The sequence below is a fragment of the Triplophysa rosa genome, linkage group LG9 (assembly GCF_024868665.1).
Source record: "Triplophysa rosa linkage group LG9, Trosa_1v2, whole genome shotgun sequence".
Taxonomy (NCBI): domain Eukaryota; kingdom Metazoa; phylum Chordata; class Actinopteri; order Cypriniformes; family Nemacheilidae; genus Triplophysa; species Triplophysa rosa.
Window position 1 is genome coordinate 5,591,327 of NC_079898.1, and position 17,021 is coordinate 5,608,347.

Below are 17,021 nucleotides of genomic sequence, written 5' to 3' on the forward strand. Positions count from 1 at the left end.
CCAGGATCCCGAGGAGAGCTTTCAGAGCTTCAAACATTGATATGGGCCAATCCCCGAAGGGGCTGAAACAAGAGCGTAGAGTAGAAATAACAGAAATACAATGTATTTGAGAAACAGATAGCATAGGTGGGAATGAACTCAAGATGATCGTTTTGCATAATAATGCACAAAACGTTACATCCAGTCAGGATAGTTTAATACGAGAAAGATACAATGTCAAAGGCACAGTTAACTTGGAAGAGGTATTTCTCGAAAAATCGGCCAACAAAAAGATTATAATTTGGCCATTTCTGTACGGCTCAGTCTAAAGATCATCGGAGCTTGAAAAAAAATAGGACCCATTTGTCAAATGAGCAGCGAAAAAAATATATACGCTATAAAATAATAATACAATAATAACAAACAACTATGTCATTATTATTATTATAGTTGTTACTATTTTTTTTATTATTATTATCAGTTGCAGTGTGTTCAAACTTGTCATGTCTTTTCAGTTATCAGCTGTGGAGATTCCGGTCCAATCGCCAACGGAATCTACATGGGAACCGATTTCACATATAACAAAACCGTCCACTATCGCTGTAACCCCGGGTACGTCATGGAGCCTCTCGGTTCATCTGCTCTCCGCTGCGGCAAAGATGGAACCTGGAACCAGACTAAGCCAAGCTGCAGAGGTAAAGTCAACTCCCTAACCCATTCAAAGCAATTCACAGTTTCCTCTTCAGTTTGATGTGGAAGTGCAGGCAGAGAGGACAGAACCTGTTGTCACTTTGCAAACTGTGCCATGAGAGCGCTTAAAAGATCTACAAACATTATGGAGTTCTTGGCATCCTAACATCAAAAGCCTTTCAGATGTTTTTGATCTTGTTTTTTGACTTGTCTGGCAAGTGAGATTATTCACTTACGAACTCCAAGGGGATGTTGCCATGAAATGTGTAGGAGCTATGTTATCAGATGTCAGAATGAAATTACATCAAGCGGCGAGTGGTGCAATGCAGACAGCTCAGCCTCCTTAGGATGGTTTTTTTTTTTAGAAAACATGAGATGTATGTTGTTGGACGCAGGAAGAAATGAGCTGCATGCTTGGTATTCAGAGTGATTTCAGCGTGTAATTCCATTTAATCATCGTTGCCGATCCCATTTAAGTCAAAGGTATACACTTCCTCCCATTGGCAAACTGAACGTAATGATCGAAGAAGGCAAATAAATAACTTGAAGCCTGTTTTGTTCGTGCAGTATAGTTCAAGATTTACCCTCCCCTGCTCTGAATAAGAAAAAGATGGAGGTGTTGGATTTGAGCACATTTTTGGTGTATAGTCTACACAAGTTTTTTAGGTTTGTGCTATTTTTTTCTTATTCTGTTTTGTTCAGTGTCACTGGTCAGTATGGATCTAACATGAATAGCCGGGTTTCCATCAACCTGGTTTACGCGCATTTTGAATTTTCGCATCAGAAAATTTCCTGGAAAACAAATTTCAAAATAAAAAACGTTAATTCGCAAAAAATGTTTTACGCTCGCTTGAGGTGGTTTGGAGATGGTAGGAGATGGAAAGGCATTTGCCAAATAAATTCCTCCAAAAAGTCATGCAACTGCACTTAGGAGACGGCGTAACCTGACTAACCAGCATCTGAAATGTTGTTATGGTCATTCTTAAATGCCTGAGCAAAGTCGTCAAAGTATTTCTGTAATTGCCTCCCAGAACCGTCACGACTGCGTTTCCCAAACTGCAGGCATCCTCAAAAGAAAATGATTATATTCAGTGGCTTCTTTTACTTTTCTTACCGATATTTAGTGCCAGATTATTAGGAAGTGACTTTTGACCAGTTGGATGGAAACGGTGCTTATTCGCAAATGCTTTATGCGATATTCCAATTTTGCGCATAAGCTAAATTCGCAGCTTTGGATGGAAACTTGGCTGATGTTGTCTGTTGTGCTGTGCCGTCTCTAGACTGTAGTAAAAATATAGCAAAGCCATCGTCATTGTTTTTCCAGAGAAAGAGGAGGAATTAGAGGAAAGGTTTTGTTGTGATTTGGGACAGTATCCCAGTCCACCATCATGCATCAGTGGGATGTGAGCGGGTTGAACAATTCCCACATTTTGAGATGGTGTTCTGTCAACCATAGTATCCATTTCTGAACCAGATTATGCAGCTCTCCTCTCAGAGACTGCAATCTCTATAACAGATCAAATTCTCTGGCCACACGAAATGAGGCTTGATGAATATATACATCGACAGAAACTTCAAGAAAACAACTTAATATAGCTTCTTTGTAAAAATAGTATGGTGTGTGTGTATGAAACCAGTAGAGGACACTGCAGTAGAGTTTGATGTTGATCTGTGCATTGATGTGTTAGCGGAGATATACTTTGTGAAGTGAAATTGAACGGTTTTGCCAAATGAAGAGGCTGTTGGATGGCTGTGTTCATTGTTTTAAGAGCATTGACTTTAGTCTGGACGACTATGTGAAATCGATTGAGAAATACTGCACTGTAAGTTTAATCAGAACACGTGTTTTGATGTAGCACTGAAATCTCAACGTCATGGGCAAAAATGTGTGCTTCCTACAGTGCTTTTGGTGGATAAATGTTTTATATTACCCATTTGGTTAGTGATGGTTTCTTTGTTCTGCTAAACACAAGGGAAGATATTTGGAAGAATGTCAGTAAATAAACAGATCTCATCCCCCATTTACTGCCATGGTAGGGAACTAAATACTATGGGGATCGTTGTGTTCATCTGAACAAAGACATTTATAACAACCTGAGGGTGAGTAAATGAAGATAGAACTTTCATTTTGGGGTGAACTATCCCTTTAAGGGCAAATTGTAATTATCATTTTACATTGTATTCTTTTAGCAACTTTTGAAAAATGTTGTCCTATAAAACAATACCGTATTAACGAGATTATGAAGTTTCATATCAGTGTCAAATAAGAAGAAGAAATAAATAAATGAGGACAATACTGATGATATATTTTAATTTCAGTAATCATGTGTGGCCAGCCACCATCTATCCGCTACGGGCGAGTGGAGGGTTCTGATCTTCAGTGGGGGTCCAGCGTGACCTACAGCTGTTTTGAAGGCTACCAGCTATCTTCACCCGGAATCGCCACATGTGAGGGGAACGGCACGTGGCGCGGCGACGTCCCTCAGTGTCTGCGTAAGTACTGTTCGTCTCTTATGCATTAACACTTTCCCCACCGTTTCCATCATTTATGACACAGCGTCTCCCTGTTTCCCAGTGCTTCATTGTGAAAGTGATGAAAAATACTGGTGGGAAGAAGCTTCATGAGAAGCTCGTTATTACAGTAAAATGATCACAGTCCATTTTTCGGGAGTTCCTTTTGTCTAGCTGAGATTTTTTCCAACATTCCAATCCAGGTGCAAAACATATTAAGCGGGCTGTATTCTGATCATACTGGCCTCATTGTCATTCACACATATTAAAGATGGCGATTTCTCTTCCAAGACCTTCCAATTGACCTCTTAGAAAGCAGTATGTACAGATTTGAAAAGTGTTCATTTGTTGAAATGTAAAACCTGCTCATCCATAAATTTTCAATCCGCTTTGTGTTAAACTAAGTGAAATGTTAAGTGACCGGTGAGGTCAACTTCACAAATCTGTAGGGATGGGCAGTATCCTGAACATGAATGAAATGAATTCAAGGTACTTCATCTCTGGCTTTTCTCTCTTTTATGTGGTACTTGGAATATACAATTTATAATGAACAGAAAAAAAACTGTTTGGGTGAGATGCTTTAAAAGCCATGTTGGTGTTGCTCGGTCACCTGTTAGGCCTTCTACATGTTGTGCCCAACAGCACCCCTTAGGATGTTTATTCCCCGGTCTCCCCTGGGACACGTCTGTTGTGGAATATATTTTCACCTGGCTCAATTTCTTTGTCTTTCACACAAAAAAGTCTTGCCCACAGATGGATTCACAGATAGATCTACAATGGTGTAAAAAGTATATTAGGATCATTACGACTTACAGATTTCTGTTGTCATATATACTGTAATAGCAGCCAGCTCTAAATCCGTATAAGGGCCGGCTGTTGTTGTTTTTTCATTGTGCCGGTCTATTGTTAAGAGCTATTGTGTGGCTGTGATGGAAGTTTCATGGCTTGACTGAAATTTTGTGAAACGCAGGCTGCAACACATCATAAAACAGTTTCGACGTTTTCGATACAAGTGTCAACACATCACAAATGGATGTGGAGTATCCGTGGCTTTCCTGCGTGCAGCGCTCGATGTGCCGCTTCTAAATCCCGCTGCCTTTTATTGTAAGCTTTTGACCAAAATGTCAGCCGTTAAAGCAGAAGTCCTTGTTAAAAGTGCCGGATGAGAAGCAGTAATATCACACACACACAGAGAGATGGATTATCGTATAGACGGTTTCATCTTAACAACATAAACAAACGTTACTGCGCATGTGCACTTTTGTGACCCCAACTGAACTCCCGGTACACATTCACAAACAATAGAGTGCCTGTAGATTATTTCTGATAACAAGCAAAAGAAACCGAGAAGAACCGTTACTTGGCTAAACTTGTCTCTCCAATATTTTAAATTTAGACTGCGATACCAAACTCAACCACTAGATGTCAGTGTAACATACGGTTTGTTTAAATGCGTCGAAACTACAGGATCCATTCAACAAATTGTTTATTTAATAAAATGAACATACAACAAAATTCAACAAATCGTTTATTTAATACAATTATTATACAGTAAAATAATAATAGAAATTAATATGAACATAAATTAAATATAAATAGTTATATTATTAAACACTAGCTAAACACAAACCAGAAGTTTACTGGGGGTCAGGCGCGCCCACACGTCTGATGAAACTGCCAATACAAGAAAGTATGACAAAACAACTTTTTAAAAGCAGAAGTTGAAATACAACAAAACATCCTAAATAATTGATTCTTTAAAGCCATTTTGATGCGTGTGTTTTGCAGCCGTGCTGTGTGGTGATCCAGGCACCCCCGCTGAGGGTTACATAGAGGGCCAACAGTTCACCTACAAATCGGAGGTGTCGTTCTACTGCAGACCCCAGTTTCTGCTGGTGGGCTCCTCCAGAAGAGTGTGTCAAGAGGACGGCTTGTGGAGTGGAATCCAACCTTCCTGCATCGGTGAGTCACGGCGTACTGATAATGTGATGCAGCGCAATACTCCCAACACTTAAGAGTGTCAGTTGAACAATTTACAGGAATTTGCAAATGCGATATTTTTATTGACGCCAAATTGAGTTTGATTTCCATTTCTAGATCCAGCCAACAACGCATGTAAAGATCCCGGAACCCCAGCGTATGGAATTCCGGTTCAGGCTCAGGGATTTGAGGTCAGCGCGGTTTAACAAATGACATGTTTAGCTTTGCTTTGCTTTGTTTCAATTTCCTTGATTTTGTTTTTTAACCTCAAATTCTTTCAGGTCGGAAGTCAAATTTTCTTCAGATGTCGGAAAAATTATCACATACTCGGCTCAACAACGCAAACATGTTTAGAAAATTTAACATGGAGTGGGATGCAGCCAGAGTGTGTTGGTAAGTATTTGCATATCAAGGGAAAGGCTGTAGGAAACATGTAGGCAGCATTTGAAGATGTGTTCTAGATGTGAAAGCTCTTCAAAAAGTAAGTGGCATGAAAGAGTGCTGCAGGGATGACGTATTTTTGTTAAGTTAGCGTCGCTCTTGTTACCTCAACAAAAAAAACAACAACAGAATATTTCAATAGGCTTGATTGTAAAGCGTGCGTACGCAAAAATCCACAGCAACGTTCATATTTATAAAAACGGTCTTTGACGTGGAAAAGTGCTTCGTGCCATGTCAGTGTCTGAGTAGACGTACGTACTTTTGCTTGTCCGAGTGCTGCAGGTTTTTGGAAATATGTCATTCTTGCCGCTCGTAAAGGATTTGGATGTTGACAGGTGCTCTTTCATATATCAATGACATCAATTAGACACTGTTAAAAGGCGGAGATCTGAAACTGTTAGCTGCACGCGATTTCACATCTGACAGATAGGTGTACACGCGTTTTCTGTTCGTTCTATGAATCACACGTATGCACTTTGAGAAATGATCGTAAAATCAAGTTTAGGACGCTCAGGGCTCTAGACTGCGACCACAATGGTCGCAAATGCGATCGTTTTTTTTTTACGTTTGAGGTAAAATTTCACAGGGTCGCATTGGTGCGAGTTGCCCCGCCAAAGATTTATTTTAGCATTTAATTTGATTTATGAGTAGTGAATGACACTCTTGTGATTAGTGCATGAAAGAGCAAGCAGAGAGCTTGTGCACTCCCTCTGTCTCCAAACTGAAGTGTGTTTTTGACTTCATTTGGTGTTGCGCAGACCGAAAGGCATAAAAGCATCATGGGACAGACTGCTCCATATGCTTTTAAAACGCTCTGATGGAACATTGATGTCATATTCCTATCGTTCTGCGCGGCGCTTAATGAAGTCGAACAAGTTGGTTTCTGAACTATCTCTCTCCCTCACACGTTTATCAAAAGCAATCCATGTTTCACGTGGCTTATTCGGAGAATATTTTTTACCTGAATGACAGCTGGGTGTGAAATGTGTTCATAAACATGTTGCCCTTTCTTCACCGACAAGTGTTCCGCACATGCAAGTGAAATAAAAGAAAAAATCCTACCCAGTGAAGTGTTTTCCGTGTTAACTTCTATCTTTTGCGATGTCCTACAGCTGTGAAAAACAAACAGTGCATCAATGTTCGCTAATGTCCGATTCGCGACCTAATGACTCATTTGAACCGAATCATTTTGTTGAAAAAACTCAAATGTCAAACACTGAACTCACGAGACTCACTGACTGAACCCATCAAATCAGTCACTCAAAACACATCAGAACACAAGCGTGCTTAGACCATTTAACAAGACTGTCAGATTAGTAAGATTTAGTATTTAAAGTGTAACAAGACTGTAATACTGGGTTCACACCAAACGCGAACAATCGCGTTCTACGCTCTTTATTACTCGCGGGAAAAGTTTGTTATTTTCTCGTGAGTGACGCGATCTGACAAATTTTTTCACCTTTGCGGAAGACGAGATTGACGCTCGTTCATGGCAATCGCGCCACCTGATTTGCGTCATTCGCACCGCGTGCCACGAGTTTGCGTCTATACTCGTCTTTGCATTGACTTTGTATGTAATTTACTCGCGCAAAAACTCTTAATTCGCGTTTGGTGTGAACCCAGTGTTAGATTAGTAAGATTTAGTATTTAAAGTTTATTTATGACAATGTGTAGTAAAGTACATCTATAATAATATAGTTCTGAGTTACTTTAGAGTTTTGAGCTAGCTAATTCAATTTCATTTAATGTGGTAAAAATAAAAGACTGTTATTTAAAAATAAGGTCTGGCAAATAAAGGCCAGTCGCAAAATTACAGCTTTTGTGAAGAGCGACAGGTTATATTTGTGTCAGATCATTTCATAGCCAATATATAACTTGAAAGAAGTTCATTATGGTATGGTCAAGGTCATTATCATTACTATAAAAACGGGTGCGACCAAATTATAAGTTGGTGCGACCAACTGAGGAAGTGAAGCGACCAGTGGGAAAAATGAGTCTAGAGCCCTGACGGTTTCTACGCAACATTCTATAAATGAGGCCCCAGGTTTCATGTGCACGTGATTGATGATGCATCATCAAAAGAACAAAGGGTAGCAGTGAAGTGCGAGCGGACGAGATCTTAACGCAGGAAATTACCACAGGAGAGCATTGTTTGAAGACACACGGATTACAAATCAGTTGGGCTGAGGGGGATGTCAAAGACATCTTAGCAGGAAAGAAGTTTGAATTGATCAGAGACGTTCTCCGAGCGTTTGGTGCCGTGCACTTGATCCTTGGCACTTTTACCATCCCAGCGATGATCTTTTAAGCTTTGTGACACTTTTGAACGGGAGCGATCAGGAATTGAACAGAAGCGAGATCGCCGGCCTTAGCAGAAAGAATTAAACTTAGCAGGCTTGTACATAAATTTGAGATTTGTGGGCTGGCTTGACAGCGCACCCCACCGAATCCCCCGGGCCTCTCGTCCGTGTAAAGCGGTCAAACTGTCAGGAGCTGAGAGGCAGGAGGAATTGAGTCGAGGAAAAGTGAGGTACGAGGGCTTGGCTCATATATTACGGAAGCTGGCGGCACTCGTGGCGTGGCTTTATCTCGACTCTCATAATATGCTGCGGAGAGTCTGCTGTAAATCATTTCCATATTACTCTCATTGGGATTCTCTTCATTTTCTTTGGGTTTGCAGCCAGTGCTCATATTTTATCAGAATGTGCAGATCTGGATTGCTTTTATCAGGAGCTCTGTCATTGTCAGTTATATGAAAGCTGTCAATGTTAATGAATTCTCAATTTAAAGTAATATCACAGCTTTGCTTGATAAACAGATTTATTAAATATACTCCCCAATATTTATTTTAAAATGAAATGCTTCAAAACAGGTTTCCCAAACACTCCCCTTGCCTGCTATTGTTAATAAATAAACAAACAGGCTTAATGGTTGCTAACAGGCAGGGTGGTTCTCTCACGTGGTACAATGTATTAATAGCCACGGTTTTACTTTGAGGGAAATCAATGAAAGGCTTACTTAAACTTCTCTGTGTTAAGCTGGGGTAGGAGAAAGTGTTTAAAGATCAAAAAGAATAGCAAACTTTAACGACTTCGACAAAGTAAAGAGAGAAAATTGCAAAAGCATTCAAGAGCTCCACTATAATCTGCCACCCAAACATTTGTATGAGCTTTTAAAAAATCTGGTTTGTTGTGAATGTTTTCCCATCTGGTATTCAAGAACACGTCACAAATGGAAATTGTCGTACTGTTTTTTTAAGAAGTGGTAAAGCTGTCACACTAGTCATATCATGAAAGTGATGCTTTAAAAAGGTTTAAATGTCAGCGTGCGTCTTTTATTTTTCTCATTCTGATTCTCTCTCTCTTTCAGCTCATGCCTGTAGGCAGCCTGAGACGCCGTCTCATGTAGATGTGAAGGCTATAGATCTGCCCACTATAGGCTACACCCTCATGTATACTTGTCAGGAGGGCTTCTACTTGTCTGGAGGGTCCGAACACAGAACCTGCAAAGCAGACGGGAAGTGGTCCGGCAAACCACCAGTCTGCAAAGGTAAAAACACGGACAAAATGTTTCTTTTTACTGTATTCACACAGCTTTTTTAGGCAACAACCGTTTATAGTGAACTGTTCATTTTATTGGGTGATATTTAATCCTGTGATTGAATGAATTGAAAAAATAATCAAATAAATAAACGTATAGCCAATTAAGTCTGTTTTAGCTATAGTCGATTATGGGATTTTTAATATTGCTTCCCAACAAAAATAAAAAAATCACCTTCAGCGTGTTTACATTATTTGTTGGCATCTGCATTGTATTTTCTGATCAGACTAAAGCCTTATTTATACAAGAGAATGTTTGAAATGTGAATGAACATCCAGAATAGTTATAACAAACATCAGAATAAAAACATCAGTACATTACATTGTAATTTATTTATGGCTAAAAGTAAAACGTGTTGCTTCCCTTACAGAACAAAAACATACATTTCATGTTTTTCACATGTGATCTCATAGGTTTTGCATGGAAATCTGCACAACAATGTTCCAAAGCCGCCTTTCTTATGTGACCACATGTAACACTCACTTGGCTGTTCTGTTAAGGGTTTAATAGTCAAGCAGCCTTTACTATTGATTTATACTTTATAATTGTACTGTTTTTAAGACCAAGACAAACTTAAGCTGGCGTTTAAAAATGTACAGTTTGATTGAAGTGTCATTGTTATATAGTGCATGCTGTTGCTTAATGGGTCATTCTTACTATTCAGGACCATTTCAGAGAAGTAACTTTCCATACAAAATGCTAAACTTTCTATGATTTTATCATTAAAGTTGAAGGAGGGCTTATTAAACTATACGAAAAATATACTGGTCCAGCTCAGAATATTATGGTGTAGTTTTTTCCCCATATGGCACAGGCCAAATGTCCCCTCTGTTACAGGTCATTCTTAGCTCTTTTTTTAAGTGTTAAGAATGAATAGTTCATGTAATTACATGTTCTAAGGGCTAAAATGTACCTCACTTTACCCTGCAACTGCATTTCAATAAAGTATTATTAAATTATGATCTAAAAAAAGCCATATGTTAATTCCACATTGAAATTTTAATGCATTTCATTTAGTTTAAAAAGGGACTTAAATTCAATTTAGTCCCATTTTAAAGTGACTTAATTTTGTCAATTTATGCCAGGAAAAACATGTACTGTATAGTATTGTGTTGATTTTATTTAATTAGTATAAAAAACTACACGTGAACAGGGTGGAGACAGCGTAACAGCTTGGACAATAACAGGAGTGACATTTTATGCTAAACTCAGCCATTTCTATTCATATGGTGAACAACAGGCTAGCACATGGTGACCTCAAAAGAACATGTTTATTAACAATATTTCTCAACATTTCAAAAACTGATTGTTGTCCTCTGTAAATAAGCATTACAGAGAGGACATGTTATGCTTTACTACATCAGTGAACTGTTCTGAAATGTTTAAGGAAAGCAGATAAAAGAGTTATAGTTACGCTTCTTCTTGTAGAGGATTTATCTCAAATTGTATGCTACTTCCTGAGAATTATGTGACTAGAGGAGCAACCAGGGGGCGTGGTCGAAAGGATTACAATCAGAGTAACAGGGGGGACATCTCTGGGACACATATTTTTATTTGTTTAAATCTTTAAATACATTTATTAATAACAAAACTAATATTCATAATATTATTAATATTAATAACATATGCTGAGGAATATTATATATATGGCCATAAAATGCCAATGGAAGATATAGCATTCATTTGATTTTCATGGTTAGATTTGTAACTGAAGTTAAGCATGCATGACTAAAATCTGAGTAATCACTAAAATCTGAGTAATTATTTTAATTTTATTCTGGGTACATATCGTAGTGTTCTATGGTGGATATTGTCTTAATTATATAAGACAAGCCTCACAAAATTGATTATAATCCCATTTTTAAATGCAAAATTCCATATTATGTCTTGGGGACTCAAATGGCACCGAACAGTAGGAATGACCCTAATATATTTTTTCACTGCGTGTCAAACCGACACAGAAGTGAGTCATTCTTCACAGACTGTGATTTTCTGACGTTACTGTGGTGCAGTCTGGATCTGCAAATGTCAAATGATCAATTATTCGCTCTTCCTAGTTGGACCAAAAATAAACAGCAAGTCAAACGAGGACTCCGACCTGCAGAAAAACAAGATTCGCGGTATGAAACCTTTTCGGACTTTCATTTAGTTGTCATCAGAAATAGCCTTGGCCTACAGTGAGGTGAATCATGGTCATTGGAAGTAATGGGCCTATAATGTTGCATTTCTGATAATGATCATTTGGAAATGCCATAATCAAGTTAAAGGTGAAGTGTGTCATTTCTTCAGTATTAAAATACTTCCACCTGTCAATGTGCAGACTCGCCTAGAAGTGACGTCCCTGAAGAGAGTAATGTCTTTTAAAACATTGCCCCATTTGTGACCCCATTGGTCTGACGTGGCAACTTCTTGTGTGAATTTGGCTTGTAACGCACTTACTTTCATATTGAAATATACTATTTTTTTACAACATAGATGGTCAAGTAAGAAGAGACTGGTGGTCTCTGTACTGGTATTAGCACAGTCACTGCTCAATAAGTGAAATAACACACTTCATGACTCATATTGTGTCTCTCTCAGCCTAGGCACAAGCACCGCTCTTCTGAACAACGTTAACAACTTAAAAAACCTAACCTTAAAAATAATATCAAAACTCCTAAATCAACAACAAACACGAACCAGTCTTTCTTTTTACTGAAAAACACTTAAAATGACAATACATCTTGAAAATGAATCTTCTAATGCAGTCAGATACAAAGCATGCTGGGAACTACAGATCAACTGCCAAGGAAGTTATTTCTACAAAAATTATTTATGTAGTCTCAACACAAAGTAAATAATTAAATTTAAATGGGTTTACCATAATAAAATTGAGTTGGATTTACTTAATAATTTGTTCAGTTAAAATGACTCAAACAAAATTAGTAGATTTTATTCCCAAGATTTTTACGTTATTTTAACTAATTGTTTTGTTAAAAACAGGAACATAAGTACATTTTAATAATTTCCTTTCATAAAATCTACTAAGGCACATAATCGTTTTTTTTTTTTTGCGTAAAAACTACTAGTAGGATTTACTTAATCTTCACATTTTTAAGTAAAAAGCGAAACCTTACACCAATAACACAAAAAATGAAGTAAATCCTACTAGTTGTTTTTTACAGTAAGAGGTTCCTTGAAGCCAAAAATGGTCCTTCTATGGCATTGCCACATTATGGGTGGGTGTCCAATCTCTTTTGGGACCTCTGGATCTACTCTGCATGTGTTTATATTGTATGTACATATTTTAATGAGTGTTTTGTTGTGTTCAGTCCCAGCAGATGTGTTCTCATTGAACTCTGGTTGGGCTGGATTTTATGAGTATCTGGGCAAGAGACAAGCTGCCACAATAACAGTCAATGCATTCAACGGCACCACCAGCAGAGTGAACGTCACTCTTCTAGAACAGAGCGGCGTACAGATCAAACTCTCCGGTGAGTTTAAACTTTACCACGTTTTGATAATGTTATACTTCTTATAGAGAATCGTGCTGTGTTGTTTTTATCTATATGATGAACAATCTGAAATTATGTCTGAAACTGGATTATACAGAAATAAACCCGTACACGTACACATATAGTGTACTGTAATTCATAAACCATTTTTTTGTACATCTCAAGCAAAAACTGCATTGTGAGTATGGAGTAAATCAAAAAATGTGACTAAGAACTGTTGAAGCAGCAATATCACTACTGTAAAGTTCCTCTGATCCAAGTTGTCAATTTATGTGAATGTATTCAGGTGTTTAATACTCTTCTAATGAAGTATGTGCTGACCGAGAACGATTTTCTCCCTTTAATTAAATTAGCATTGCATTTTATTTCTCCATTCACTCCCAATCTCCCATCAGTGTCAACAATTCAACTTCATTATTCAGAAGAATTCAGCAGGTTTTGATGGCTCTTAATGTTTTTGCGTTTACCTTCTTCACCCACTTCAGGCACTGTAAGCAGTTTTTAATGAAGAAGCACACGTGAATTGCCGGCACTAGCTGACAGATTTCACTGATATAGGTGTCCTGAGAAATCACAGTGCCACAGCCTTAGGCTTTGTGAACATTGAGAATGAAAGAAATAGTCAGGGGAGGGGTGATTTTAGGGAATTTGAGATTACAAATGCAAGTTTGCAAAAGGTGCAGTTTCAGATCATGGTTAATTTGATGTCTGTTCATCTTTTTCTTTGTGTTGTTATGCAGGCACTTACAAGAAAGAAGAAAACCATCTGTTATTGAAAGTTTACCTGATGAAAGGGCCAACAGAACAATATTTTAGTAAATTCAAAAACGATAACTGGGCAATGGATGGATATGTAAGTAGCACAAGACTGTCCTTCAGAAAGTTACAGTAAAGTTTTTTGTACAGTGGATGCGATTTGCACTCGTTTTTAATCTAACAAAACATTTGACAGACTTTGTTTTGGCACAGTGACATCATCGTGCCGTCACTCCACTGATTAACAAGATGCTTCCATGTTTTTCTGTATAGGTGACTGCGGAGTCAGAGAAGAAAATGTTTGTATACCAAGGCCACATTCACAGCAAGGATTTTGGGAAGTTTCAATTAACAAGACAAGGTAGAAATGCTCGCCAGTTGTTAAAGGAGTCGTGTGACATGGCTAAAACGAATATTATGGTTTGTTTTAGATGGAATGCAATGTGTATACACGATTTAAGGTTCAAAAACACTGTATTTTCCACACACCGTGCATGTTTGTATCTCCTCTTTGCCCCGCCTCTCTGAAACGTGCTCATCGCTCTGAAAAGCGAGGTGTGCTATGATTGGCCAGTTAACCAGTGCGTAGTGATTGGTGGAATACTGCAAGCGTGTGAGGGAAATGTAACGCCTCTTACCACATTTGGAACATCAGGTTCCAAAGCAATTGTGGTGACAGGTACGCCCACCTTACTTGCGTAAACATTTGGGCGGTCTTAGTCAAATCATACCACGAGCTGACGTAGATTTGTGGGGGTGTGGTTACACGAGGCGTTTCAGGCAGGTCTGGGTGAGCATTCGCTTTTAGATAGAATGCATCTTTTGTTCCGAAAAAAACGTTCTTTAATTTTTGCAATTTTACGTGTCTAATACATGCATGGGCAACTTATGACAAAGACACAGAAAAACACGTATTCTCGCCATATGACCCCTTTAAGACTTCAGTGTGTAGTTTTTTGGAGGATCTAGTGACAGAAGTGCAATATAATAAACATAACTACAGCTTCAGAGGAGTAAAAAGAACCTTACATAATACAGCGTTATGTTTTTATAATCTTAGAATTGAGCTATTTCTATCTTCTGTCCCCTTACATGGAATTCGCCATGTTGTTTCTAAAGTAGCCTAAACGGACAAACTGCTCTACAGAGGGGATTTGTGAATACGTTATCTCCTTCGGCAAAAACGTGAAGACATCTGTGTTAGTTCTTGTCATCGAACGGGAGGAGGGAGGGGTGCAGTGAGCCATTGGTTGCAATTCACAACCTCACCACTAGATGCCGTTAAAATCTCCACATTGCTCCTTTAAGAAACATCTCTAAAAAATATTTAAAATGCAAGATTCTGAACATACATGCTGCAAATTCAATCCTTTTTTCCTATTTCTCAGGTCTTATTACGACAGATATGGATTCATCTAACCCTTACTACGGCACAAACAGCAGCTCGGTGGCGGCTGCCATTCTAGTGCCCTTCTTTGCACTCATATTGTCAGGCTTTGCCTTCTACCTCTACAAACACAGGTAAGAGAAGCAGTTTACCTCAGTGGTGATGTGGGAAACTCCTGTGCCGCGTCTGTAATTGTGTCTGATATCAGCGCTGCCTGCAGTCAGTAATTAAAAACTCTGCAAACAATAAACGCCATTGAGCTCCAACAAAAGCAATGTCGAAATAAAAGCATGGGAGTTTTCCTACACAAACAAAACAATGTGACAAATTGTCATGAAGCATGACAGTTCCCCGTTATTAAAATAAATAAAAAAATTGGCAGGGCACTATCACAAGGCACAGATGACAATGAGAGATCCAAAGACCTGGCCAGCTCCAGGTAAGACACCGGAAGCCAACACAACAGGCGACGCAACCCTTTTACCTCCATCTTCATTGTCTGCATTTGTTTTCCTCATGTCGTCTGAGACGGGGCCGGGCGCAGGGATTGTGGGAAATCAAAATCATAGTTTCACTTGATGTGGTTGAGTTGCTGTTAGTCAGAGGAACTTAACATCAAATGAAGGTTATTTATTTAGGCGTAAAACATCATGAATCATGTTATCAATAGGCAGCTGAGGTAAAGTTGTATGGGTTACAAATACTTTAGAGCATCGAGAAGTCAGAGGTTCTGTTGTTTAATTATTTAGGAGGACGCAATGGTTTTAATCGGATAGAGAGAGGAATTTGTAATGTTTGTTTATATGTCAATGTGGTCATGCAAATTTTATACTTGGTACAATATATTGTTGCTGTCAGGTGGAAATATTGTATATTTTATTATTACTTTTGGCCACCCTTTACAGATATTTAAGCCATGAAAAGAATTAGGAACAGTTCACCAAAAATGAAAATTCTCACATACTCGCCCTCTAGTTCCAAATCTGTATAAATGTATTTTTTCTGATGAACACGGATATATTTGGAAGAATGCTTGTAACCAAACAGTTTTTGGATGCCATTGACTCCAATAGTAGGAAAATACCTTGTAGGAAATGTCTTTGTTCTGAAGATATTTTGAAGAATGTAGGACAGCAAACTGTTCCGGGGCACTTTTGACTACCACTGTCATTTTTCCTATAGGCTAGTCAATGGGGTCCAAGAACTGTTTGGTTACAAGCTGTTGTCCAAATATCTTTCTCCATCTTCAAACAAACAAAGAAATGTATGAATTTTTATTTTTGGGTGAACTATCCTTTTAAGGAAAGCTTGTGATTTAACTCCGTTTGAACCTCAAAGCCACAATCTCAGCTTTGACAACACAGTGTTTAATTATTTGAAGTTCAATCTGTATCCTGAATATTAGTGGTTTTGAACATACAAGGTTTCCTCCCGTCAGCGACAGGCATCATTTCTTAATACTCATGATCATTTATGTCAGTTAAGATCAGATCAGATGCATCTTTAATATCACCGTGTTTGATATCAGCGTTTGTTCTGGTATTACTTTCTTCAACTAAAATCTCGAAGATGTGGAAGAGTCTCCAAATGGGCTCAAAAAGCTTTGTTGAAAGTTCACGAAAAAGAAAATGTTTTTCATAGTATAAAACACCATCTTATTGTTTATATCACGTTTAAAAAGACGGCAACCAGCCATTCTATTGGGTCAAAAAAGGACAAACCCAACCATTGGTTTTTCTATTCATCTGTGCTGGGTTTTAACCCATTGTTGGGTCGTATTTAAACCGTTTTCTGGGTTAACCCAACGTCTGGCATTGTCCATTTTTGGCCCATTGACATTTGTTAGAATGTAAAAGCATATCCGGAGGAAAGTTTAGTTCAATTGTCTCGTGTGCTATATTCATGTGCTCAGTCATGTGTCATTTGGCATCACGTTGTTACATGTTTGAGGTGTCATTTTTTTATTTGAACTTGACCGAGAGCGAGATCTGAGAGCTACAGTGAAGTAGGAAGCTGTAGATGTAACCTTATGGATTTAACTATGATCCTTGAATCTAACCCGCTAACACATTCGTCACATGCCATTGTTGGATGAAAACATCATGCTAATTTTGTTTGAAGCTTTATGTAACATTTCTAATGTTTATGTTGTTCCTCCATATATAACAAGTAAACAATACACC

The 17,021-nt window shown here is 38.3% G+C and overlaps 1 protein-coding gene across 2 annotated transcripts in view; it reads left to right on the forward strand.

Annotated features, from left to right (window-relative positions):
- Positions 1 to 17,021, forward strand: part of csmd1a (CUB and Sushi multiple domains 1a) — a 480,783-nt gene that overhangs the window by 461,417 nt on the left and 2,345 nt on the right. Inside the window, exons 59-70 of one of the 2 annotated variants that reach the window (XM_057341293.1) lie at positions 495 to 674; positions 2,989 to 3,162; positions 4,969 to 5,142; positions 5,278 to 5,351; positions 5,442 to 5,553; positions 8,971 to 9,150; positions 11,259 to 11,321; positions 12,513 to 12,674; positions 13,436 to 13,548; positions 13,725 to 13,812; positions 14,840 to 14,972; positions 15,221 to 15,277. In XM_057341293.1, the coding sequence (XP_057197276.1) occupies positions 495 to 674; positions 2,989 to 3,162; positions 4,969 to 5,142; positions 5,278 to 5,351; positions 5,442 to 5,553; positions 8,971 to 9,150; positions 11,259 to 11,321; positions 12,513 to 12,674; positions 13,436 to 13,548; positions 13,725 to 13,812; positions 14,840 to 14,972; positions 15,221 to 15,277 (1,510 nt within the window). The remainder of the gene's footprint in view (positions 1 to 494; positions 675 to 2,988; positions 3,163 to 4,968; positions 5,143 to 5,277; positions 5,352 to 5,441; positions 5,554 to 8,970; positions 9,151 to 11,258; positions 11,322 to 12,512; positions 12,675 to 13,435; positions 13,549 to 13,724; positions 13,813 to 14,839; positions 14,973 to 15,220; positions 15,278 to 17,021) is intronic. The other variant, XM_057341294.1, reaches the window with a different exon arrangement.